Below are 25,963 nucleotides of genomic sequence, written 5' to 3' on the forward strand. Positions count from 1 at the left end.
GAGCGATCATATCCTTTTCTTTCTCCTTTCTTTCTTTTTCTCCCATCATCTGGTGCTGAAATCCAGGCTAACGGTTTAAAACTTGCAACAATCCTCCTGCTTCAGCTTCCCAAATGCTAGATTACAACGGGGAACCACACTGCCTAACTGAGTCTGTCCAAGACAGGGTCTAGCTGCCTGGTTGAGACGGAGAGCAGCTCTTCAGGGATGATTGTGTGCCCTTGGGCTTTGCCAGCAACCTCCCTTTCCCTTTGGCTCTGATTTTCCAAGCTCTGCCCTGGGTTAAGAGCTAAGAGCTAAGTGGGCCTGGATCCCTCGGGGGAAGTCAGCCTGTGACCAGGCTGGAGGCCTGAAGCCCCAGACTCCGATTGAAGGGTTTGTTCCTGGGTTTCGGCACCAATGAAGGGGGCTTAAAAAGAGAGAGGGTGGGGTTTAGGGAATGTGGCACGGCAGTGTGGGGGAAGGGGGTGCCCAGGCAGTCCCATGCCCAGGCACCTCTTCCCCGTGAGGGACCACACGCACACAGACATGGTATAGAATAGAGTTTATTAAGGGCAGAGGACGGGAGTTAGAGATGCAGAGAGAGAGAGTACAGAAGTCGAGGCCAGCAATGACCACGTGGAGGGGGGAGGGGAGGAGAGCCCAAGGGGCAGAGAGGTGGGAGTATGATGGGAGAAAACAAAGAGAGAGTGAGAGGAGGGGCGAGTAGCCCCTTTTATAGTGGCCCAGGTCTATGGGGCGGGGCATGCCTGACTGTTGTCAGGTAAGTGTGGGGTGGAGCTTAGACAGAATACCAACACTGATCCTTCATCTGGAAAGGGAAGTGTGTAGGAATACTCTGGCCTCTTTCAACTTCCATCCAAGACTGTCGGGGGTCCCTGTGGAGGCTGGGCCACTCTGAAATGTGTAACTGGCACTTGTGGTGCTGAGGGAGCCTGCGGCCAGTGTGGGCTTGGTCTGCTAACAGGCACCACATCGTATTGTCCCCTCAGACAGATACGAAAATGGCTCCTTGGGCAGAGGGGAACTGGCATCCCAAGCTCCTGAGGAAGGCTGGCTTTTGTCTAACTGCCAGAGTTTGGATCTATCTCTTGATACAGTGCTCCCCTAATGTACCTGAAGCCCTGGGTTCAATTCCCCACACCCCATAAAACTGGAAATGGGGGTGCACATGTATGATCATAGCACTTGGGGCTTCGAGGCAGGAAGATCAAGAGTTGGAAGTATCCCTCGGCTATAAAGCAAGTTCGAGGCTAGCCTGGGCTACATAAGACTGTTTTTTTTTTGTTGTTGTTGTTTGTTTGTTTCGTTTTTAATAAAAAAGATAGTTTATGTCTGTGATCCCAGCACTGTGGAGGTAGGGCCGAAGGATTGGGAGTGTAGGGTCATCCTCCACTATGTAGCAAATGCAAGGACTGCCCGGGCTGTGTAAGACTCTGTCAGAACCAACCCAACCCAACCAGGCTTGGTGGCGCACGCCTTTAGCTCAAGCCCTCAGGAGGCAGAGGCAGGTGGATCGCTGGAGTTTGAGGCCAGCCTGGTCTACAGAGGGAGTTTCAGGCTAACTGGGGCTATATAGTGAGACCCTATCTTAGGAACAAACAAACAAGAAAAAAAAACCTTCCAAAAAAACAGGACCCAAAACTTCCCCAAAGCCACTTACTAAAAAACAAGCAACCAAAATACCCACACCAAACCCAAAACCTAAAATAGTACAATCCGTTCCCGACTGACGTTCGATCACACCCCTCCGCCTTCAAGTGCTGACTGTGGCGACAGTGGGTGCTCTCAGTTCTCCCCTCTGCCCACAGGCCCGGCTTGCTCTCTGCCACACGTCTGTCTGTCTGTCTGTGTTGGTCTACTTTCTCCGTCAGCTGGGCGGGACAAGGCAGGGTAGACCACGGAAGTGCACAGGGTTTGAGGGTAAGCAAGGGACAGTCTCGTGGGGGCGCCCTGAGGGTCTGTGTGGCCTCATAAGTCAACTGGGTGCCAGCAGTGGCTGACCCAGAGCTCGGCAGTGACACTTGTGTTATCTAGAGAGGGACAGAGGGTGGGGGTGGGGGCATAGGGGGTGGGGCTGGAAGCTTCCCATCCTCCATCCCTGGAAAAGGAGAGACCGTCCTAGAGGCTACTCGGGCACGACTTGAGAAAGAACAAGAGAACATGGACTATGGAGCAGGTGTTTATGCCCTGGCCTAGGGCCTCCTCCCTGGTTTCTGTGACAACTGCCACACTCACTCTATCTCCAGACGAGGTTGGCTGGACCTTGGGAATCTCACACAGAGGAGAGAGAGGGCCTGGGGCTCTGCTGCTTCCTGACTGGCTAACTAGGGCAAGAAGGGGGAAACCTCAATGTTTCCCATCTAGAAAATGGGTACGAGGGCTGGAACTATAGTTCCACTGCCGAACACTCATTTAGCATTGCACGAGGCCCAGGGCTTCCTCCCTGCACCCCATAAACTGAGTTTTGGGGTACATGCTGTTACTCTCAGAATTCTGAAGCTACAGGCAGGAGGAGCAGGAGTTCGAGGTCATCTTCAGCTACGTACTGAGTTAAGGGATCAACCTGGGCTACACGAAACCCTCTATGAAAACAAAGTTGAGTGTTTGCAGACCTGGGCTTCTCACTCTGTGGGGCTGGACCCCTGAGGGGGGTGTTGCTTGTCAGATATTTCCGTTACGATTCATCATAATAGCAAACTTACAGTTACGAAGTAGCTGGGAAATAATTTTACAACAGGAGGGTCACCATAACACAAGGAAATGTAGAAGTCGCAGCATTGGGAAGGTTGAGAACCACTGTTGTCGACTGAATAAAAGAACTTCGGGTCCAGGTGGAAGGCGTCTTCAGGACTTGTGGGCAATGGCTGGGTGGGTGCTTGGCGCTTGGTCCCCTTTCCCAGTCGGGAAGAAGCCAACTGAGGCCAACCGAGCTAGTCAGATTGTGTGTGTGTGTGTGTGTGTGTGTGTGTGTGTGTACACAGAGAGAGTCTGGAATGGGGACCTCTAACTCCCCGTTCCCCTGGCCACACCCACTCTCTCTTTGTGAGAGCCAAGGCTCGCCCTGCCCTCAGGGTAGGTGTCCCTGACTTTCCAGGAACGCTTCAGCCTGTGTCACTCCCTTCAGTCCTGAACTGCCCCAGGGAACCAGACGATGTGCGTCACGCCCCGTGGGTGGCGGCGGAATGGAGGTGAGAGTTCTGTAGGTCACCGGCGCGCAGGCAGATGTGTGCTGGATTTCCCTGGATGAGTGTCTTGGTTTCTCTGGTTAAGCAAGGAATCACCTGCAGACTTTGTGGCTTTAGGTGTCATCGGGTTTCACCACGCCTGTGGTTCCTGGGGAGGGGAAAGCGAGGAAGTGTTCCACAAAACGCGGGTTCTCTGCGGTGCGGTGCGGGGTCTGCAGCCCGAGCTGAGCGAGCGACTGAGCACATCCGGGCCCCTACACTTGCTTGAGTTTTCTCGGTCATGGCTGCTTCCCGGACAGCAACATGGCCCCCGAAGAGCTCACGCCACTCATGGGGTGGCAGCTGCCTGTTCTTCTGCGACCCAGCCTCGGAGGTCACTTCAAGATGCTTGGGAACTTGGCACGGCCCCCAAAGTCTGTCTGGTGCAGGCGTGTGGCTCACACCTGCCATCCCAGCCACTGGGAAGGCCTTGAGGTGGGAGTCGGGGTTCCGTAGTAAGACTCTTCATCAAATAACAGCAAGAATAAGCAAACAAAAAATAAATTAATAAAATGAATCTTGGTTTTGGAAGGGGGATGGGAATACAGGGCCGATAGGACAACAGTCTGTTGGTGAGTCAGAGACAGACTGTTATACTTAACTTATTTGCTTTTTTAAAAAACTAGCAGAGCAGTGGTGGCGCACGCCTTTAATCCCAGCACTTGGGAGGCAGAGGCAGGTGGATGTCTGGGTTCGAGGCCAGCCTGGTCTACAGAGTGAATTCCAGGACAGCCAGGGCTACACAGAGAAACCCTGTCTCATAAAAACCAAAAAAAATTATATTAATATAAATATAAAAATATTTATATATAATATATAAAAAATAAAATAATAAAATAAAACTATTATTATGTTTTTAAAAATGGTATGTATGGCTGGATGGTAGTGGTGGATGCCTGTAATATCAGAGGTCAGAGGGCAGCTTACCTCCCTTTCTATTCCATGAGCCCTGGGGTTAGACTCAGTTTAGTGGGTGTAACAGTCCCCCCTTACCCACTGAGCCATCTCGCCAGCCCTAATACTTTGCATTTTTGAGACGCAGTGTTGCTGCATTAATCAGGCTGGCCTTGAACTCTCAATTCTCCTGCCTCTTCTTCCCAAGTTCTGGGGTCACAGGCCTAAGCCCGGGCTTGTCCTGATCATTTAGTCGGTTCAGGGTCTCCCTGTGTAGTCTAAGGGACTCAAAATTTGTAGGCTCCGGTGATCCTACAGCCTCAGCCTCCCAAGTAGCCGGGCTACAGGTGGGAATCACAGTTGCCTGCTCACCGACACATTGTTGAGACAGAGGCATTCTGGGAAGGTGTTGGTTGGAGGGAGGAAGATTTCAAACTTTAAGATTCCTAGCACTAGTAGACAAGGTGTCTCACTGGGGGAAAAGGTGCTTGCCACCAAGCCCGATGACCTGAGTTCAATCCCCACCAACTACAAGAAAGGTTGTAACAATGCCAGAGGCCATATAGAACTACTGAGACAAGGGTAAGAGATGGCTGGGAAGGCTTCACACAAAGACATCAAAATGGGAGGCGAGGCTCGCCTCTGAGTCACTCCGGTTACTTCCCTCTCTTTTGCAAGGGATTTCTAAATCGTGGGGGACGGTGCTACACTCGAAATCAGCCAGTTACTAAAGAATGACGACACTTGGGTCCAGAGGAGAGTTCCTTCTCGCTGCTCAGACCAGAGGGAACAGAACCCCGAGGCTCTTCCCACGCAGCCCCGAGGCTCCTCCCACGCAGCCCCGAGGCTCCTCCCACGAAGTCCGAGGCTCCTCCCACGCAGCCCCGAGGCTCCTCCCATCCAGCCCTTCGCCCCAAACCTGCTCTGTGCAGCGACCCCGTCCTCCCTGCTGTGCATATGTTCTCCCCCACAGTATGTGTCTCCAGGGCATTCCGTGCCGAGCCAGAGCGCTCTTAAGAGGAACCACACACACTCACTCAGCACTTCACACATTCAAAAGCAGACCGCCATTGGCACTCTCTACAGATTCCCACTTCTATCCCAGCACCCACTGCGAATCTGCACAGCTGCAGGAATTTTAAGCGCAAACATCCTGAGAAGTGAGATTGGAGGCCTAGGCTCTATTTAGGGAAGGAAAATTTCATCATTCTCTCTCTCTCTCTCTCTCTCTCTCTCTCTCTCTCTCTCTCTCTCTCTCTTGCTCGCTCTCTCGCTCTGTTCACTTCCCTACTTGGGTAGGAAGATAGATTTGCTAATAGTCTTGTTTGATAATCACCAAAGATCACCAAAGAACATTCCCCATTATTTTTGTCGCAGAGAAAGGAATTCTGATTGGAAAAGTGTTTACTAGGACAAAGCTCTATGCAAGGTAGAATCCTGAATCTTACCTAGAATCTCCCAGTGAGGAGGTTATAGCCTAGCCCAGTGGTACAGAGAGAGAGCCAGACTTAGAATTACTGGGCAGTTATTAGGCAGTTATTAGTTATTATCTTGTGTCTAACCTAGACACGAGAGAGGAATTCTACCTGGGCAGAGAAGACGCCTTTGTTAGGAGCTACTTGGCAAGGAACTCTCTGAAATGCAGAAGTCTTTCCACATGCTGGATCAGCAGGCGACGCCCGCATATTCTCACCTTCACATCCTCAAATTCCCAGCTGCCAACAGCTTTACTTTCAAAACTAAGCAGCAGATTAAATTAATTATCACAATGAAGAAAAAAGAGGCAGATGTGGGAGCTCGAAATTTACAATAGGAAAAGGACAAAAGATGATTGCTAAGAGGAAGAACAGGGGATGTGGAAGTTCTGCATATATTGTCCCTTTGGATACAGACATAAGGACACAGCTCCGTCCCCAAAACAGTCTCAAACGGCTGGGGGCGTCACTCAGTGGTAGAGCCCCTGCCTAGAATCCCACAGTGAGGGGCTGGGGTGTGTGGCTCAGTTGTAGATCTTTTTGTAAACATTCTTAAAACCTTGGGCTCCATCTCTACTTGATGGAAAGGGAGACCCTCTAATCCCCCAAACTCTATATCCTTCTACCTCATTACCCACTTGTCCTGCAGCCCAGACACCCATCCACCCACTTTCTGTCCCCTTGCCTGGCTGACTCCTCTAGACAACGTCTCAAGTAAGTGATACCACACACTGTTTGTCCTCTGTGCCTGCTTAAAAACCACTAAGCTTTGAGCAGATAATTATTCATCAATAGATCAGGCAAATACAGCACTGAGCTTGCAACCCTGACTGCAGAAGCCGCTGGCCTAGGAGAGCTCTCAAGCACAGGAGGACAAGGAGAGGTCCCATTGAGCTTCCGGCCACATTCCTGTCCCCATGCTGACTCTCAGTGCCCACTGGGGAGACAGTAGTTTCTGTCTTTCTGTCCTCCAGGCAGGGTAGAGTGGAGGAGGTCTGAGCCTGTGAGATATATGCTGGCTTTGGCCATACATCAGAGGAACCAGACAGAGACACTGATGTACGTACCCGTCAGAGTGCCTCTGTGTGTGTGTTCAAGCCTTAGGCACCTTGTTATATACCATTAAGCTCACTAGTGTTTGTTTAGCAAAGAGACCTTTCATTCCTTTATATGTCTGTGTGCGTGCACATGGGTGCAGTGCCCAAAGAGGCCAGAAGAGGGCGTTGCATCTCCTGGCGTTGCAGTTATAGGTGGTTGTGAGTTGACCAGGGTGGACCCTGGGAACTGAACTCAGGTCTTCTGCCAGAGCAGCATGTGCTTCTATTCGCTGACTGAGCCATCTCCCCAGACACCCACAAAAGTCCTTTCGCATGTGCTTTTCTGCAAAGCTGATGTTTACAAGGGAGAATTTGCTGGGCTGTTTCTCACTGTGCCCGTCCCACATACGCGGTTATTTAGAACTGTGTGTGTGTGTGTGTGTGTGTGTGTGTACACGTCCCCTGGGCCCCACGTGAGTAGGTATCTACATGTCTGAACAGATAGATCTAGACGCACATGCTGACGGGAGGTCTCTGGCTGTGTGTGTGTTCTCTAGCTGGGCGTGGCTGTTTCCAGCGAGGTGTGGGGTACCTGAACTGATGAGCAGGTGTAAACTTCAGGCTTCTCAGCGATTCCTTTCCGTGTAGGCCTTGTGCTTCTGTCTGTGGATTGACTCTTTGGTTAACTGGAGTTACCTTGGAAGATGGAATCTCAGCGGAAGAAGTGCCTCCGTTGGATTGGCCTATGGAAACGGCCGTGAGACGTTGTTTCCTTGATTGCTAATTGATGTGGAAGGGCTCAGCTCCCTGTGTGCAGTGCTATCCCTGGCCAGCCGGACATGGGGCGCATAAGAGCTGGAGCAGAGCAAGCTGTGAGGAGCAAGCCAGTGAGCAGCATTCCTCCACAGACTCTGCTCCAGTTCCTGCTGGAGCCTCGCCTGCCTTGATAAGGAATTCTAACTTGTAAGATACAATAAACTCTTTCCATCCTCTGTGGATGGAGATAACAGGAGACACAAACATGATAGGGAAATATGCTACCACTGAGCCACGCCCCCGGCCCCTCCCTGGGGGATTCTAGGCAGGGCCTCTACCACTGAGCCACGCCCCCAGCCCCTCCCTGGGGCATTCTAGGCAAGGGCTCTACCACTGAGCCACGCCTCCAGCCCCTCACTGGAGGATTCTAGGCAGGGGCTCTACCACTGAGCCACGCCCCCAGCCCCTCACTGGAGGATTCTAGGCGGGGCTCTACCACTGAGCCACGCCCCCAGCCCCTCCCTGGGGGATTCTAGGCAGGGCCTCTACCACTGAGCCATGCCCCCAGCCCCTCACTGGAGGATTCTAGGCGGGGCTCTACCACTGAGCCACGCCTCCAGCCCCTCCCTGGGGGATTCTAGGCAGGGCCTCTACCACTGAGCCACGCTCCCAGCCCTTCCCTGGGGGATTCTAGGCGGGGCTCTACCACTGAGCCACGCCCCCAGCCCCTCACTGGGGTATTCTAGACAGGGGCTCTCCCACTGAGCCACGCCCCCAGCACCTCCCTGGTATGTTACAGGCATGCATTCTATCACTGAGCTACAACCCCAGCCTGTTCATTTTTCAGTCTGGGTCTGTCTAGGTAAAGCCAAGCTGACCTTGAATTTGAGGTCGTCGTGTTTTAGCCTCCTGAGGGCTGGGATTACAGGTATGTGCCAATACACACAGCTTGAAGGAGGTTTTCTTTTTCTTTTTTCTTTCTTTTTTTTTTTTAAGATTTATTTATTTATTATTTGTAATTACACTGTAGCTGTCTTCAGACACCCCAGAAGAGGGCATCAGATCTCATTACAGATGGTTGTGAGCCACCATGTGGTTGCTGGGAGTTGAACTCAGGACCTTCAGAAGACCAGTCGGTACTCTTAACTGCTGAGCCATCTCTCTAGCATTGAAGGAGGTTTCCTAAGACATGTCTTCCCTAGCAATGCCCAACTTTGGATGTGTTGTGTGGGGCCCTCGGGCAGAAGGGATGTCCTTGGTGACATGCACAGGGTTTTGGTGATTCCCTTGAGGGCTGAGGCTGTGGCTGCCTGGCCTTACTCTTGTGCACGCTCCATCTCTGCAGCCTTAGGGGAAGGGAACTCTGTCCCTTGGGGAACTGGTTCTTTTGTGGCCTCCAGGACTGTAAGCTGGGGACTTCCACCACAGCTTTCTCCCACAGCGCTGTCTTTGGCTTCTGGTTCACCATAACCTGTCGCCAAGTCACTGCCAGGAGCCCACTCCTCTGTCTGCCTCACCGGAAGGTGCCGTGTGGGCGAGCAAAGAGGTGTTGGGTGTGCGGTGTGTGTCAACACAATTTATTTTTATTTTATCTGCACCCGCATGGCAGCTCACCACAGTCTGTAACTCCAGTTTGAGGGAATCCAACACCTTCACACAGACAGAGATGCAGGCGAAACACCAATGCAGAGAAAATAAAAATCGCACACCACGTTGCCTCTTTGCTCACTGCCATGACACCTTCTGGTGATGCCGATGGAGAGTGGGAGGCAGAGGCAGGCGGATCTCCGTGAGTTCAAGGCCAACCTGGTCTACGGAGTGAGTCCCAGGCCAGCCAGGGCTACCCAGAGAAACCCTGTATCAAAACACAAAATAAAATAAAAAAGAAGAGGAGGAAAGAAAGTATAAACGACATGCACCTTTTCTTGCAAGTAGGCCGTTTCTTTTCTACAGTGCGTGTTGATGTTCACTAACCAGCAAAGGCTCCAGCGCCCCGCAGCCACCTGTGGCTTGCTGCGCCCGCCCACGCCCACGTGGAATGGTGCCATTCAGGAGCCCAGCGGGCGCTATGGATGGAACCGCGGGGACTCCAAACTGACAGTGATGGGAAAATAGGAAGATGGCCCTGTTCAGAAGAAGTGCTCAAAAGCATTCCTGGCCATGTGCCAGGCACGGTGTTGCACAGCAATGAATTCTAGCATGGAGAAGTGGAGGCAGGGGAATGTTACGTTTAAGGTTAGCCTGAGCTCAAACTATATGTGTGTGTGTGTTTGCATAAAAGTACACAGGCCTGTAGGATAAGGATTTACATAATCTACAGTTGTGTGAGATTCCTTACTTTCCATTCTGGGGTTAGACCCAAAGGTGCTGTGAATGCTATGGAAGCCCTCTACCCCTGAGCCACGCCCCCAGCCCCTCACTGGAGGATTCTAGGCGGGGCTCTACCCCTGAGCCACGCCCCCAGCCCCTCACTGAGGGATTCTAGGCGGGGCTCTACCACTGAGCCACGCCCCCAGCCCCCTCACTGAGGGATTCTAGGCGGGGCTCTACCACTGAGCCACGCCCCCAGCCCCTCCCTGGGGGATTCTAGGCAGGGCCTCTACCACTGAGCCACGCCCCCAGCCTCTCACTGGAGGATTCTAGGCAGGGGCTCTACCCCTGAGCCACGCCCCCAGCCCCTCACTGAGGGATTCTAGGCGGGGCTCTACCACTGAGCCACGCCCCCAGCCCCCTCACTGAGGGATTCTAGGCGGGGCTCTACCACTGAGCCACGCCCCCAGCCCCTCCCTGGGGGATTCTAGGCAGGGCCTCTACCACTGAGCCACGCCCCCAGCCCCTCACTGGGGGATTCTAGGCAGGGGCTCTACCACTGAGCCACGCCCCCAGCCCCTCACTGAGGGATTCTAGGCAGGGGCTCTACCACTGAGCCACGCCCCCAGCCCCTCACTGAGGGATTCTAGGCAGGGGCTCTACCACTGAGCCACGCCCCCAGCCCCTCACTGAGGGATTCTAGGCAGGGGCTCTACCACTGAGCCACGCCCCCAGCCCCTCACTGAGCGATTCTAGGCAGGGGCTCTACCACTGAGCCACGCCCCCAGCCCCTCACTGGGGGATTCCAGGCAGGGGCTCTATGTTATTTATGATTACAACCTGACTTCTGAGGTTGTTTTAGTTTGATTTTTTGGACAGGGTCTTACTACGCAGGCCTAGCTGGCCTCAATCTCAGAGTCCACCTATATATGCTTCTTGAGTGCTGGGATTAAAGGTGTGTGCAACCATGCCTGGCCTTTTCTTCGGTTTTCACGTTAGAGAAAGAATAATTAAAAAAAATTTTTTTCCTTTCATGTTTTCTGTCAAATCCTCCACAAACCAGTCACTTGCCGATATTTATTTGAAGGAACAGTTGAGACTAGCCCATAGGTTAACAGCTAGAAGTTTCCAGTGAGTTTTCAACAAGGACAGGAGTAATGTTCGTGTGCAAAGTAATGTTCATCTGTGAGATGAACGTGTGTGTGTGTGTGTGTGTCTGTGTGTGTTTAAGGTATGCACATGTGTAACTGTGAATTTCTGCCTGGGTATGGCCCATAATTCCCTTCCTTACCCTCTCCTCATGCTACCTTAACACTTCTCTACCTGGGTCTGGCCCTCGTAACTTGTGCAGGGAATTGTGGGTGACCCAGCGGCACCGGTCCCAGGCTACCTGCCGGCCTGCAGGACGCGCTGCACAGCCAGTCATCACCCAGGCCTGGGCACCCTTGTGCTGTCCTGAAGAACCTTGCTGCATCTTCTTGGCTATGAGGCCTCTCAGGCCTTCCTGTCAGGCACTGTGACGCCTGGCAGCCTCTGGGGATAAGTCGGGAGGGCACCAGGCTGGGACTATGGCTTTCTTCAAGAAAGCTAAGCCTTCTCTCTTGACCTCATGACCCCAGAGGCTGCCTTTCCCTGTGGACAGGCTTATATCAGAGCTGTGTGAAGACTGTGCCCCTCCCCCATTCAGGATGGGTTTTCCCAGAAAATCCCTGACAGGCAGGTTCCCCAGAGGTTTTGAGTCTTAGCTGGTCTTAGGTCGACACAGTTCCTGTGACACAGCTCATGTGACACAGTTCATGTGACAGTCCTGGAGACAGAGAAGAAAGGCAAACACAGACAGCACGCCAGCCGGAAGTGTGTGTTATGGAGAATCAGTCCAGCAAAGAGAGAACGAACTGTTGCCAAAGTCGTACAGGAATATAGGGTTTGTTGTTGTTGTTTGTTTGTTTGTTTGTTTGTTTTGAGACAAGGTTTTCCTGTGTAGCCCTGGCTGCCCTAGAACTCACTCTGTAGACCAGGCTGGCCTCAAACTGACAGAAATCCACCTGCCTCTGCCTCTGCCTCCCGAGTGCTGGGATTAAAAGCATGAGCCATCACTTCCTGACTCAGCTTTTAATCTTTTAAAAAGGACCGAACATCCCCTATTGGGGCTGCTCAATAAAATCCAGGCTTAGCGTGAGAGAGGCGGCTGTCCAGGCCCGGTGCGCCTCTAAAATAAAACTTGCTTTAGCTGGATAATTGTGGAACTGGTCTTTCCCTTCTTGGTTTTCAGGTTTAATTATAGACATATAGATGATAGATAAATGCTACTTAATAATAACAACAACAACAATAAATAATAATAATAATAATAATAATAATAATAAATAATGGTCCATTCTCTGGTCTTTCAGAATGTTTCCGCCTGCCTAGTGCACGTTTCTCTTGGGATGGAATCAAGGGGGTAGATCAGCAGGGACCAATTCAAAAACATAGGCTCCCCCAGTGCTGAGGGAAAAATCTGTGCTACCACAGTTGACTGGCTATTTCCATTTTTACCACTTTTTAGCCTCTCATGACAGTCCCCAAGTATCAGTTCCCCTGGTCCCCATCTGTGCGGCGAGGGCCTGCTGACTACAGTGTGGACATACTGAACTTTTCTTGGTTGTCACCCAGTCGAGGGAGGTTCGCATGGTTTCTGCTTTCTGCCTTTGGTCGGGACTCGTGCAATTTCCTTTTGTCTTCCTCCCTCGAGGACAGATTTAGCAATAAGTATCCTGACTACAGGACACCGACTAATATCTTGTCTGTTTTTGCATATCACAAATAATTTGTAATAAATCTTTTTTTAAAAAGATTTATTTATTATTACATGTAAATACACTGTAATAGCTGTCTTCAGACACACCAGAAGAGGGTGTCACATCTCACTACAGATGGCTGTGAGCCACCATGTGGGATTTGAACTCAGGACCTTCAGGAGAGCAGTCAGTGTTCTTAACTGCTGAGCCATCTCTCCAGCTCTGCAATAAATCTTAAAAGCTTGGGTGTTCACTGAAAGAAAAAAATCCTAGTTGGGCGTGGTGGGACACGTCTATTCTTTTGGGAGGTGGAGGCAGGGGGGTCAGGGAGAGAAAGAAAAAAGAAAGAAGAAAGAAAGAAAGAAAGAAAGAAAAGAAAGAAAGAAAGAAAGAAAGAAAGAAAGAAAGGAAGAAAGAAAGAAAGAAAGGGAAGGAGGGAGTGTGGGCGGGAGTTAGGGGTGGGGCCGAGGAAGCTCTAAATGTACAATAGAGGTCTGGGGCGCTGGCTCAGTGGTTAAGAGTGTTTGCTGGTTCCCTGCATTCCCGCAGAGCAATGTACAACCACCACCTGTAGCTTCCGCTCCAGAGGACACCACGCCCTCTTCTGGCCTCCCGTGGCACTGCACATAGGCTGCGTTCAGCTGCTGCCCTCTAGTGGCGGGGGGAGCGAGTTCACGTTGTCTCATCTGTCAGCTGCTGTCCCTATCCCAGGAAGGTAACCGGATCTGTACCCCAGCATGCCAGGGCGCCGGAAAAGAGAATATGGACGCAGTCCCTCTCTCACAGTCTAGAACTGAAGTCCCAGAATCCTACTGATGACAGCAACTCTCAAGGACAGCTCAAAATTTACTCCACATCTCCTGGGAAGCGTAGAATTCATCTACAGGGAGAAGGAAACTGCGTGTGGCAATCGACTACTAAAGGACAGCCATCTTGTGGCTCCCAAATCCCGTCGCTTTCTCCATGATTTCCTTTTCTTCTCTTTTCTCATTGTTACTTGGCCTCATCTTAATTATTTTTATCATCTATATCTTTTAAATATATAAGGGCTGGAGAGACGGCGCAGAGGTTAAAAGCCCTGGCTGCTCTTCAAGAGGATCTGAGTTCAATTCCCAGCACCCACATGGCAGCTCACAACTGTCTGCAACTCCAGTTCCAGGGGGGGTCTTAAACATGTACAACACAGACATACATGCAGGCAAAACAACGACACATACAAAAGTAAATTAATTAATGACAATATGAGCTCCACAAAACAAGGGTCAACCTGGGCTACATAGTGAGCTTCAAGGTAGCCTGAGATATGGAGTCCTATTCACTCCTGTGTCCCCGCCTAGAACAGCATCTGGTGGCTATAAGGCAGCCAATGAGCCAATGTCTGAATGAATAAGAGAAACCCTGGAGGCTGATTTCATGTTGGCACACACGTGAGTAAACACACACATACACACACACACACACACACACACACACACAAACCTGTAATTCCCTACCCAGAAGGTGTCAGCGAGAGGAAGAGTGCTCAAGGTCATCTTCAGTTACATGCTCAAGGTCAGCCTGGTCTACAAGAGATCTTAGAGAAAGAGAGGGTGGGGGAGGGGGAGGGAGAGAGAGAGAGAGAGAGAGAAGAGAGAGAGAGAGAGGGAGGGAGGGAGGGAGACAATGGGGAGGGATACAAACATAAGAATAAAAGTGTGAAACCGTGCTCGTCAGGGAGGCCCCAGGACGGGCTCCAGCGGGCTGGATCGCTGGGAACGGAGAGCCGGTGAGGCATGTCTGCCTCCCAGTGCTGGCATGACTGGCGGCGTGCACCACTCTATTTTTGTGAGTATAGAACTGGTGTGTGATAAGGATCTGTGCTTTCTAAATAAGTTCCCAAGAGCTCTCTCAGCTGTCCCAGAATAAACATCTTAACTGATAAGGAAATGTCATGTTGTGGTTTTATTGGCAGCATCATTTTTTTCTTTGTTAGCGAGATCAGAAAGGATGTGTCCGACAGCCACCGGCGGCTTCGGTTTTATTACACTCAGAAGGAAGGGAAGAGTAAATGCGGGAGCACATCTATCTCTGTCATCTCTGGTGGACTCCCCCCTCTTCTTCCTCTGCCTGCTCCCCCTCCTCCTTTCTTCCTCTGCCTCCTCCTGTCTCTTCCCCCTCCTCTTCCCCCTCCTCTGCCTCCTCCTCCTCTGCCTCCCTTACCTCTGTTCCCATTTTACTTCCTTCACTCTCTCTGGCGCTGAGAACGGAACCGAAAGAAAGTCTCCTGTATGCCAAGCATGCGCCCTAATGCTGAGCTCTTAAAAAATTAAACTAAACTAAATAGAAAGGGTTTAACTGTGGGCTGGGGCTTTACTCTTACTAAGTAGGTAAGAGTCCTTGCTCTGCACGGACCAGGGGATGAATTCAGACCTCAGCATCCATGTAAGCTTCCATGTAAACATCCATGTAAAAGCGGGGCATTACCACCCGCGCTCCCCAAATAGGCTCGACGGACTGGCCAGTGAGCCCCGAGGACCCTCCTGCCTCGGTCTTCCAAATGCTTGGATGACAGTGCGAGCACAATCCTGTTTGCACGTCTTTTCTTTTCTTTTTAAATCTTTTTTTTAAAGATTTTATTTATTATTATATGTAAGTACACTGTAGCTGTCTTCAGACACACCAGAAGAGGGCATCAGATCTCATTATGGATGGTTGTGAGCCACCATGTGGGTGCTGGGATTTGAACGCATGACCTTCTGAAGAGCAGTCAGTGCTCTTAACTGCTGAGCCATCTCTCCAGCCCCCGTCTTTTCTTTTTTTAAAACTTAAATTTTTAGCGTGTGTGTGTGTGTGTGTGTGTGTGTGTGTGTTGTGCGCATGCGTGGGCACTTATGTGTTTCTAGCGATAGATTTCAAACCCTCACACTTGCTAGGACAGCACCTGTCACTGACGTAAATCCCCAGCTTCTATTAGGTTTTAAAGATTTATCTTTATAAGTTTTAAAATAAGAATCTATCGGAGACCTCAAATTAAGCAGTGAGCCCTGCCCATAGCTGTTTCAGCACAGGTTATAAAGCATAGAGAAGGTGGTATTTTGAACTTTTGTTTTTTCTAGACAGGGTTTCTCTGTGTAGCCCTGGATGTCCTGGAACTCACTCTGTAGACAAGGCTGGTCTTGAACTCAGAGATCTGTCTTCCTCTGCCTCCCAAGCGCTGGGATTAAAGGTGTGTGCCACTCCTACCTGGCTCATTACTGTTCTTTTTAAGGCAAGCAGAACTGGTTAAGTTTATTTATTTATTGTTATTTTTTTAAAGGTTTATTTATTTAGCTGTCTTCAGACACATCAGACCGGGGCATCAGATCCCATTACAGATGGCTGTGAGCCACCATGTGATTGCTGGGAATTGAACTCAGGACCTCTGGAAGAGCAGTCAGTGCTCTTAACCACTGAGCCATCTCTCCAGCCCAAGAATATTTCTCTATGGCTAACTGATCTAATTTTTTTGAATTATACTGATAAAGACATAAAATAACACAAATATTAAAAAAAAAAACAATTTTTTGTGTATTTTGCCTGCGTGGATGCATGTGCTCTGTGTGCAGGTGTGGTGTACATGGAGGTCAGAGGGGGTGCCGGGTCCCCAGGAACTGGAGATACAGACATTGGTGGGCTGCCACTCAGGCGCTGGGAACCAAACCTGAGCTCGCTGCAGGAGCGGCCAGTGCTCAGAGCCGTCTCTCCAGCCCCATGGCTTTGTCCGTCCGCACATCTGTTTGCTGGTCTCTTGGGCCCTCCTCACTCCCCAGCCCGGGCGTTGCACGTGTCTGTGAGTTTGGGGAAGGAGCCTTGGGGATGTGCCACAGCCTGCTCAGTGTGGAGGAATGTCTGAGGCTATTTTTGACTCCGTTTCATCGGTTCTCCAGTCAGCAGGATGCCATCAAGCACGCAGCTGCTGCCTGAGGCTTGGAAATGTTGCACTCAGTGGGCAGCAGCTGTTTGTTCCTTCCTTAGATCCAGTCAGTCTGTTCCTTCCCCGGCCTCTGTCGCCACCTCTGGGTGCTCCTCCAACGGGCGGAATGAGCCTTCGAGTTTTAGAAGCCTGAGGTTCACCCTAGAAAACAGATAGGAGAAAGAACAGCCTTGGCTGAAGGACACGATGAGGGAGACAGGGCAGGCAGGTGACCGTGCGCCAGACGGTGGAGACGCTGCAGCTAAGACCAGGGTCCTGACACCATGCACCGGGTGCTTTGACTCTTACCAGTGGGAGTCTCGGCCCCAATGTGTGTGTGTGTGCACACGCCTGTATATGTGTGCATGTGAGTGTGTGCATGTGTGCATGCATGTGAGTGTGTGCATGTGTGCATGCGTGTGTGTGTACACGTGCGCACGTGTGTATATGTGTGTGCATGTGTGTGCATGTGAGTGTGTGCATATGTGTGTACATGCGTGTGTGTGCACGTGCGTGCGCACACGTGTGTATATGTGTGTGCATGTGTGTGTGCATGTGTGCATGCATGTGTGTGTGTGCATGTGTGTGCATGTGTGTGTGTGTGTGTAAGCTAGAGTACAATCTCTTGCATCATCCACCTGCCTCCTTTGAGACAAGGACCTCTCATTGCTTGGCAGCCCTGATCAGGTGAGACACGCTGGCCAGGGCCCGGTGGTTCTCTGTCTCTAGTACTGGGGTTACAAGTGACTGATCCCACACCCAGCCGTTTTCACATGGGTTCTGAGAATTGAACCTGGGTCCTTGTGCTTGCAAGGCTGTCAGGGCCATAATGGGACAAGCTGATAACAAGCAGGCGGTCATCCTGAAATGGCCTGCTTCGGATTATTATATAATCTGCGACAGGTAAGCCCTCCTTAAGCAAGGCTGTGAGAGAATAATTTTAGGAAAGATTCCTGCTATTAATATGCTTATCCTCTTGTTATTCTTAAACAGATATAATAATCAATAAGTAATAGCACACTTCTTTGGAGCAGATCTCTGCAGATCCATGGGCTGTCTTATAGTGACGCTATGTAGACAAATAGATGACTTAAGTTTTAATGATGATCCTATAAGAATTCCTAAAATTATATCTGTGGTTATTAAGATCCTTTATAGTGGGACTGTTATTAGGTCCTTTTCTGATGGTCAAAACTGCAATGAGAACTCTGTCAGTCTCCCAAGTGTCACAAGTTAATTGCTCTTAGATGGCAACCAGACTTTCTCCTACTCAGAGCACATTCCAAGAGGCTGTAAAACAATTAACCAGAGGTCATGAAAAGGGGACTAATGATTTATTATAGGTGCTAGGACAGAAGATAAAATAGCGACTGGGTTTATCTATACAAAATTTCACTAAAAACTTAATTATGGTTTTAAACTTTCTATGAACACGTGGAGCTAAGACAGCTGATAGCTGTTTAGCTAGATAATTACTCCTAGGGATATGCATATAAGCATTCTCTGTTGTAAACTTCTGTTTCAATTCATGATTTGAATTTTTGTGTGAACTTGTGATGTGATGAACTTTGTAACATGTGATCATGTATTCTGAAGGATGTTTAATGGCTGACGGCAAAGAGAAGAATCAGAACAGAGGAACTTAGGTGAGAAGAACTGAGCTGAGAGGAACTGAACTGAGGAGAAGTTTTGGTCAGAAGAGAACAAGATTAGAAGGAGAATGCAGAGTGGAATAACTTAGAAACTATAGGTAACACCAAAAAGACTAAGAGCGCAATGTGCAGACTGCAGAGGGAAAGAGGAAGAAGAAGACACTGCAGAGAGCAGAGGAGCAGGCCGGCTTCTCCTCACCACGGGGCAGAGCAGGTCCCATGGTGAGGACAAGGCAGGCTTAGTCCTATTAAAAGGAACAAAGCCTTTTTCTTATAGACATGAGTTTAATTCATTTAGCATCAAAAGGGTGGAAGTGTTTTCTTTCTCTATGCAATAAAGATCGGAGCTCATTTTTCATCCAGGATGAGTGAGTTCTTTCTGCCCCGGTGCTTGGTCTTTTGCTCCATATGCATATGTAAGTATGGATGTGTGTACGTATGTAATTGCGAGAATGCATGGGTGTGTGTGTGTGTGTGTGTGTGTGAATATGAAATTGGTGAGAATGCATGCAAGCTGGGCCCAGCTGAATTTGTGTGGAAATGTATGAGAACTCTGCATGCTTGAAGCTGTGTATGAACTTCCGTGAGATTATGCATATTCACGTGTGTAAAAGTTTTTCTTTCTGCAAGTGTTATTCTCTCCTGGTTCAATAGAAGTTTATTGCTCCTGATTTCCCCCTAGCCTGACAAGCAACAGACATCTGGACAATAGGGAAAAGGCTCTAGCAACTAACCCTTTACTGTGCTGTTTTAGGATGAGGTGCTGGTGCCTGAGACTGCAGTCTCTGGCCTCAGAGGAACACAGAAGGCAGGCCAGCTACAATAGCATAGTAACTTAGACTTAGATAAGTAACCTTTTTATTAAACAGCAACCATAAATATCTCATAAGACAAAGTCTTACCCCGCCGATGCTCTTCCCCCCTCTGCTGCCTCAAGAAGAACCTACAAGAACCTACACCTCCCACACAAGGCAAACACTACAGACTATGCCAATCTCCCTCCGCCTCCCCACTGCCCGACGAGTGTGTGTGTCTGTGTGTGTGTGTGTGCGTGTGTGTGTGTGTGTGTGTGTGTGTGTGTGTGTGGTCTCATAGCCCAGATTGGCCTTCACTGTACTCTGTAGGGGAGGCTGTCCTTGAACACGACATCTTCTGCCCAGGCTCTGGGATCACAGGCGTGAGCCACCAGGCCTTCCCTCCCACTGCCCCTTTTCTCCTGTCCCAGCCAGTGCCGGCCAAGCTAATAGCCACCCCATGCCACCCTCATGCCCAGAGAACATGGGGCACCTTAGGGGTACACAGAGGAGTGGATAATGGAGGTCAAGTAGCCTGAAGAGCTCCCTGGCCTGTAGTGTAGTGAGCGGGCCAGAGTCTTAGATGTCCAAGTTGATTCATTTAGGACTTTGTCTCAGGGACTTACCCCGGGGCGGGGATAGGGCCCACAGAGAGTTTCCCTTTTTGATGTAGGGTGTTTTTTGTTTGGTTTGGTTTTATTTAGGGTTTCACAAAACCCAGTCTGGCCTCAAAACTTGCTATCTAGGGGAGGCTGGCCTTGGCCTTTGATCCTTCTGCCTCTGTCTGCTGAGTGTTGGTTTGCTGGCTATTTGCTACGTGTATCTGGTGTTGAAGAACCCAGGGCCTCAGTGATGCTAGACAAACCCTCTCTACCCACGGGCTACATTCTCATTCCCTGGTGGTGGTGGGGGGGGGGGCGACTTTGAGCAAATCTGTTAGGGAAAATACTTGTGGGGGCCCTCAGGGCTCTCAGTGTGTCTGGGGGTGGAGGCCACTGCTCCCTGGGACCCCTCCCTCTGATGTCACGACCTCATTATTACACGGAGCCCAGCTGACCAATGGGCTGAGGCTCACTGTTATAATGGGTCCTAGCAACAGGTTGTGATCTTGGGCTATCCGGGGAGGAGACCCCACCAGCTGGGAGAGTGTGAGGGGACAGGGAGAACCTGCTGGGCAGGTGAGTCCCTGAGGGCCAGGCTCTCCAGCTGGGCCCTGCGGGTCAGTGCACAGAGACCCAGGCTTCCAAAAGTCCCCATCCTGACCCGCCACCTCTTACTGTTCTGCCTCTAGCTGCTGGGACCTGTCCCAGGTCACATCTGAGGTAGGTTGGGAAGGGTTTGGGAAGGGGTAGCTGGGGCTGGGGCTACAGGAGGGCAAAGGGGGAAATGGGGGTGGCAGAGGGGGTGAGGGGTAAAAGAACCAAGGGAGCTAGACTAGAGTCCTGTCTGAGTGGGGAGATGGCTTGTGTCATCTGAGCCTACGTTCCTCTCCCTGCCGGATGGAGTGGGACCCTAATTCCAAGGATGTCTCTCCCTGGGCGAGAGATTCCATTGTTTATTAGGAGAGTTTTTCGGGGGGAGGGGGTTGCTTGTTTGAGACGGGCCTCACTCTGTAGCCCAGGCTGGCCTCGGACTCAATGTGATTTCCCTGACTCAGCCTCCTAAGTGCTAGGATTACAGGCATGCACCACCACGTGTGGGTGATGTGATGGCCCATGGGTGCATGATTGAGAACCTCTGGAACTCAGGGGTGACAATGAGGGACATTGTCAAGAAGGTGTCAGGAGATCTGAGGAGTAACAGGTCCCAGGAAATGATAGTGGGCCCAACGAGGCCAGCCAAGGCCAGGTGGGGGGGGGGGGAGAGGGGGCAGGGTAGGCTGGGGGCAGGCTGGGGGCAGGTCAGGCTGGGGGCAGGTGAGGGAGGGGCAGGGCAGGCCGGGGGCAGGGCAGGTGGGGGGGGAGGGCAGGGAAGGGAAGGCCAGGGGCAGGTGGGGGGCAGGCAGGGGGGGGAGCAGGGAAGGCCGGGGGCACGTGGGGGGGCAGGGCAGGCGGGGGGGGGGGGGGCAGGTGGGGAGCAGGCGGGGGGGGGGGGGAGCAGGGAAGGCCGGGGGCACGTGGGGGGCAGGTCAGGCTGGGGGCAGGTGGGGGAGGGGCAGGGCAGGCAGGGTCAGGGCAGGCGGGGGGGGGGGGCTGGCAGGGAAGGCCAGGGGCAGGTGGGGGGGCAGGGCAGGCCGGGGGCAGGCGGGGGGGGGGGGCAGGCAGGGACAGGCGGGGGGGGGGGGCAGGGGGCAGTTGACTGGTATCCTATGGACTGAACTAAGAGTCTTAGCTGGGGACATGGCAACGCAAACAGGACTAATGTGGGCCCAAGGGACCTTGGAGGGCAGTTCAGGGGAAAGTGGCCAGGGCTCAGGGGGACAGAGGTCCAAGTCACAAGCCCAGCCAGGCACGGGTCACTCCTGTCATCGCAGTCCTCAGGAGACTTGGCGTGAGAGAGCTGCTCTGAGTTAGAGGCCAGCCTGGGCTACACAGGCAGACGCTGTCTTAAGAAAAGTCACAGACCACAGACAGCAATCCCAACACTGGATGCTGACGAAAGCTCCTACTGTGTGCCTGGCATTCTTTTACGAATGTTTACTAAGGGGAGGCTCATTGGAGACTCCCAGTCTCAGGGGATTTTCTGCTGTGAGGACGGTCACGACCACATCTCACAGATGAGGAAGGCCAGTATGTGGCAGAGGGTGACTGTCACCTCACACTTGGCTCCCAGTGACCACAGCAGTTGAAAAGTAGTGGCGCTCCAGCTTGGCCTGAGCCACAGACCAGGCCCTGCCACCCAGTATGGGAGGCCTGACCACAGTAAGACTGACTGGTCGGCTCTGGTTCAAATATTTAGAAGACTCGGGTGGGGTTGGTGGCTCATGCCTGTGATGCCAGCACTCAGGAGGACCACTGTGATTCTAGACCAGCCTGGGCTACAAAGTTCTGGGACAGCCTGGGCTACATAGTGAGACCCTGTCTGAACCCAGATACTGTAAGGAAACCATCGGGTTTCATCTCAGCAGGCCAACCTGCCTGGGCAAAGGGCACCCATCTCTCACAAAGTTGTCCCCTTCCTAGGTTACTCCAGGGACCCCCTGCAGTGTCTTAGTGGCTGTTTGGTTCCTTATGGCTTCAGGTCCCACAGCAAGACAGTGGCCTAGCTGGAAAGTGACCCTGGGCCTTTGGGACTCCAAAGTGCCTTACCTCATGCTGAATGTACCTGAGTTCTTGTTTCGAGACGGGGTTACATGTAGACCAGGAGAGCCTTGAACTCCCCTTACGTAGCTGAGTGTTCCCTTCAAACGATCCTACCTCCACTTCCCAAGTGCAGGAATTCAGATGGGAGTCACCACACCTGGCATCTTCTTCCTTGTCGTTGTATTTGAGACAGAGACTCACTACGAAGCCCAGGCTAGCCCAAAATTCACTGTTCAAGTCTCGCTTGGCCTTGAACTCAAACAGATCTGTCTGCCTCAGCCTCTCAGTATTGAGGTTAAAACTATTTGCCATCACACCTGGGCATTGTTGTGAGACAGAGTCTCACTGTCCTGGGACGCATGGTGACCCTCCAGTCTCCAGCTCCCAGGGCTGGATTACAGGTGAGAGCCAGATACCCCAGTTCCTGAGGAAGAGAGCTGGTCACAGTCTAGTGAGAACTTCTGCCTCCTCCACCTCTGTTGGAGAGCGTGATACATGAATGTCTGCTTTCTCTCCTGCAGCCACTGAGGAGTCACGTCCCGTGACTGTCCCCCATCTTCCTGCCCAGTTCTGAACCATGGCAACTTCCAGGTTGCCCGCGGTGCCTGAGGAGGAGACCACCATCCTCATGGCCAAGGAAGAGCTCGAGGCCCTGCGCACCGCCTTTGAGTCTGGCGACATCCCCCAGGCCGCCTCTCGCCTCCGGGAGCTGCTGGCCAACTCGGAGACCACCCGGCTGGAAGTGGGCGTCACGGGCGAGTCGGGAGCCGGCAAGTCCTCCCTCATCAATGCCCTGCGCGGCCTGGGCGCCGAGGATCCTGGTGCAGCTCTCACTGGGGTCGTGGAGACCACCATGCAGCCTTCGCCCTACCCGCACCCGCAGTTTCCCGACGTGACCCTGTGGGACCTGCCGGGGGCCGGTTCTCCAGGCTGCTCAGCAGACAAGTATCTGAAGCAGGTGGATTTCGGCCGCTACGACTTCTTCTTGCTCGTCTCCCCCCGCCGCTGTGGCGCCGTGGAGACCCGCCTGGCTTCCGAGATCCTGCGCCAGGGGAAGAAGTTTTACTTTGTGCGCACCAAGGTGGACGAGGATCTGGCGGCCACCCGCAGCCAGAGACCCTCGGGCTTCAGCGAGGCGGCCGTCCTCCAGGAGATCCGGGATCACTGCGCGGAGCGGCTGCGGGCAGCGGGCCTGAATGATCCCCGCATCTTCCTGGTGTCCAACCTGTCGCCAACCCGCTATGACTTCCCGATGCTCATGACCACCTGGGAGCACGACCTGCCCGCCCACCGTCGCCACGCCGGCCTGCTGTCCCTGCCTGACATCTCGCTGGAGGCTCTGCAGAAGAAGAAGGACATGCTACAAGAGCAGGTACTTAAGACTGCCTTGGTGTCCGGGGTCATCCAGGCCCTGCCGGTCCCGGGACTGGCAGCCGCCTACGACGACGCCCTGCTTATCCGCTCACTGCGGGGTTACCATCGCAGCTTCGGCCTAGACGACGACTCGCTGGCCAAGCTGGCCGAGCAGGTGGGCAAGCAGGCAGGGGACCTGCGCTCCGTCATCCGCTCCCCTCTGGCCAACGAGGTCTCACCAGAGACTGTCCTGAGACTCTACTCGCAGTCCTCAGATGGTGCCATGCGGGTGGCCCGTGCCTTCGAGAGGGGCATCCCTGTGTTCGGCACGCTGGTGGCCGGGGGTATCAGCTTCGGCACGGTCTACACCATGCTCCAGGGCTGTCTCAATGAGATGGCCGAAGACGCCCAACGCGTCCGCATCAAGGCCCTGGAGGAAGACGAGCCCCAGGCTGAGGTTAGCTTGGAGGCGGCTGGTGACAATGCGGTGGAGAAGCGCAGCACTGGGGAAGGAACCAGCGAGGAAGCCCCGCTGTCCACCCGCAGGAAGCTTGGCCTCCTCCTCAAGTACATTCTTGACAGCTGGAAGAGGCGCGACTTGTCAGAAGACAAATAAACGCGCAGCCCTGCCCCTGCCCCTCCTCCCCACCTCCGCCTCACCCACCAGCCAAGCCCTTTAAACAAAACCAACATCGACCGATTCCGGCTACTGTGATCAGACTGAGAGGGGCCTTGCGCGTGGGTGGCGTGGGGCAGGGAGCCGGGTGGGGAGGGTAAACACTGCGCGTGGTAACACTTGACCCCGAGGAGAGGGAGGCTGAGGGGTGGGTGGAGGGGGTGCCCAGGGTTCCTCAGTGGGCTCTCTCCCTGCTCCTCATGAGGCCAAGGTGAGAACTGTCAGTTGCTGGGGAGGCACCGTGTGTGTGTGTGTGTGTGTGTGTGTGTGTATGTGTGTGTGTGAGAGAGGGAGGCAGAGACAGACAGAGAGACAGAGAGACAAAGACATTGAGAGAGACAGAGACAGAAACAGAGACACAGGGACAGAGAGAGACAGAGACAGAGAGAGAACCTTCCTGTGGTACTCCATATTAGAATTTGCTGTTGGGCATGGAAGTGGAGCCCCACCCTAAGCATTCTCTACCCCTGAACTTTCACACTTGTCCCATTCTGATAGGCCCAGCACCATATCCCAGGGGCTCTAGCCACAGAGCCACCCTCCCAGCAACTCCCTGGGGGACTCGGGGCCAGTATCCTACAGCTGGCCCGCATCCCATCTCGAGTCCCGTAAGTCTCCATGATTTTGAGGCAGTGGCTCTGCGCCAGACACCTAAGCAGATCCACCTGAACATTTTAAGAGGCTTCCTTCGGCTCGCAGTTTCAAAGGCTTCAACCCTAGAAGTCCTGTGGTGAGACAACCTCTTGGCTCCAGGAGGGCATGGCAGGCGAGGCTTATGTCACAGGATGCAGGAAGCTGACACACAAGGTTGACGGACTGAACACACACACACACACGCACACACACACACACACACACACACGTACACGCACACGCACACGCACATGCACATGCACACAGTAGGAGGCCATGCCCTAAGTCATACACCCCAACTACCCACTTCCTCCCATCAAGGCTCTGAGCTGTGGTTCCCGCCCCTACCCCTACGCCATATGAATCCAGTAGTGGAGCACAGTCCACCGATGCCGCCGTCAGCGCCTTTGCGACCCCACCATCTCCTAGGAGCTTGGTCTCCTGCAGCCCACCTCGACATTGAAGAATCTTGATTCTGGGTCTCCTGCCTCCAATCCAGAGTGAGGCACTCCAGATTGCACCACCACCACCTGGTTCATTGGGTGCTGGGGATGGAACTGAGGATTCCTGCATGCTCGGGGAGCGTCGTACCCCCCCACCCCACCCCCGAGTGGCACTCCAGCCCCCCACCTCTAAACACTGCACCGAGGACCCAAGCCTTCAACAGTTCTAAACCACAGCCTGGTAGAGTGCGGCCGCGGGGATTAGAGTGAGAGGCTGATGGGCTGAGGGTGTCTGGTGTCGGGGGATGTGTCTGACATACACGGCTGGGAGTGGTGTCCCTGGCACCAGGGGTGAGACTTAAGTGTCCCAGTGGGATGTGACTCCTACCTAGGCACTTGCTAGGGACTTCCTCTGTTCTTGATTCTTGGCGGTGGTCATGGCGGTGGTATGCAGAAGTGATCTGGACACTGGCCTGCCCAAGCCTGAACTCCCCTGTTTAGGAAGGGTCCCAAGTATTCAACCTTCCAGAAAACTGTGGTGGCATACACCCTTTTTATTTTTTTAAAGATGGATATGAATCCACTGTAGCTGTCTCCACACACACCAGAAGAGGGCATCAGATCTCTTTACAGATGGTTGTGAGCCACCATGTGGTTGCTGGGAATTGAACTCAGGACCTCTGAAAGAGCAGTCAGTGCTCTTAACCTCTGAGTCATCTCTCCAGCCCTAGCACACACATCTTTAATTCCAGAACTCATA

At 52.5% G+C, this 25,963-nt stretch overlaps 1 protein-coding gene across 1 annotated transcript; it reads left to right on the plus strand.

Annotated features, from left to right (window-relative positions):
• Positions 1-22,637: 22,637 nt before the first annotated feature.
• On the plus strand, positions 22,638-24,067 carry Irgc (immunity related GTPase cinema). The gene has a single exon (XM_052169427.1). The coding sequence runs from the start codon at positions 22,676-22,678 to the stop codon at positions 24,065-24,067; it is 1,392 nt and encodes a 463-aa protein (XP_052025387.1). The 5' UTR covers positions 22,638-22,675.
• The last annotated feature ends 1,896 nt before the right edge of the window (positions 24,068-25,963 follow it).

The sequence above is a fragment of the Apodemus sylvaticus genome, chromosome 1 (genome assembly GCF_947179515.1).
Source record: "Apodemus sylvaticus chromosome 1, mApoSyl1.1, whole genome shotgun sequence".
Classification (NCBI taxonomy): Eukaryota; Metazoa; Chordata; class Mammalia; order Rodentia; family Muridae; genus Apodemus; species Apodemus sylvaticus.

Coding starts and splice junctions, on each gene's coding strand:
- Irgc (XM_052169427.1), top strand. CDS start 22,676: ATGGCAACTTCCAGGTTGCCCGCGGTGCCTGAGGAGGAGACCACCATC.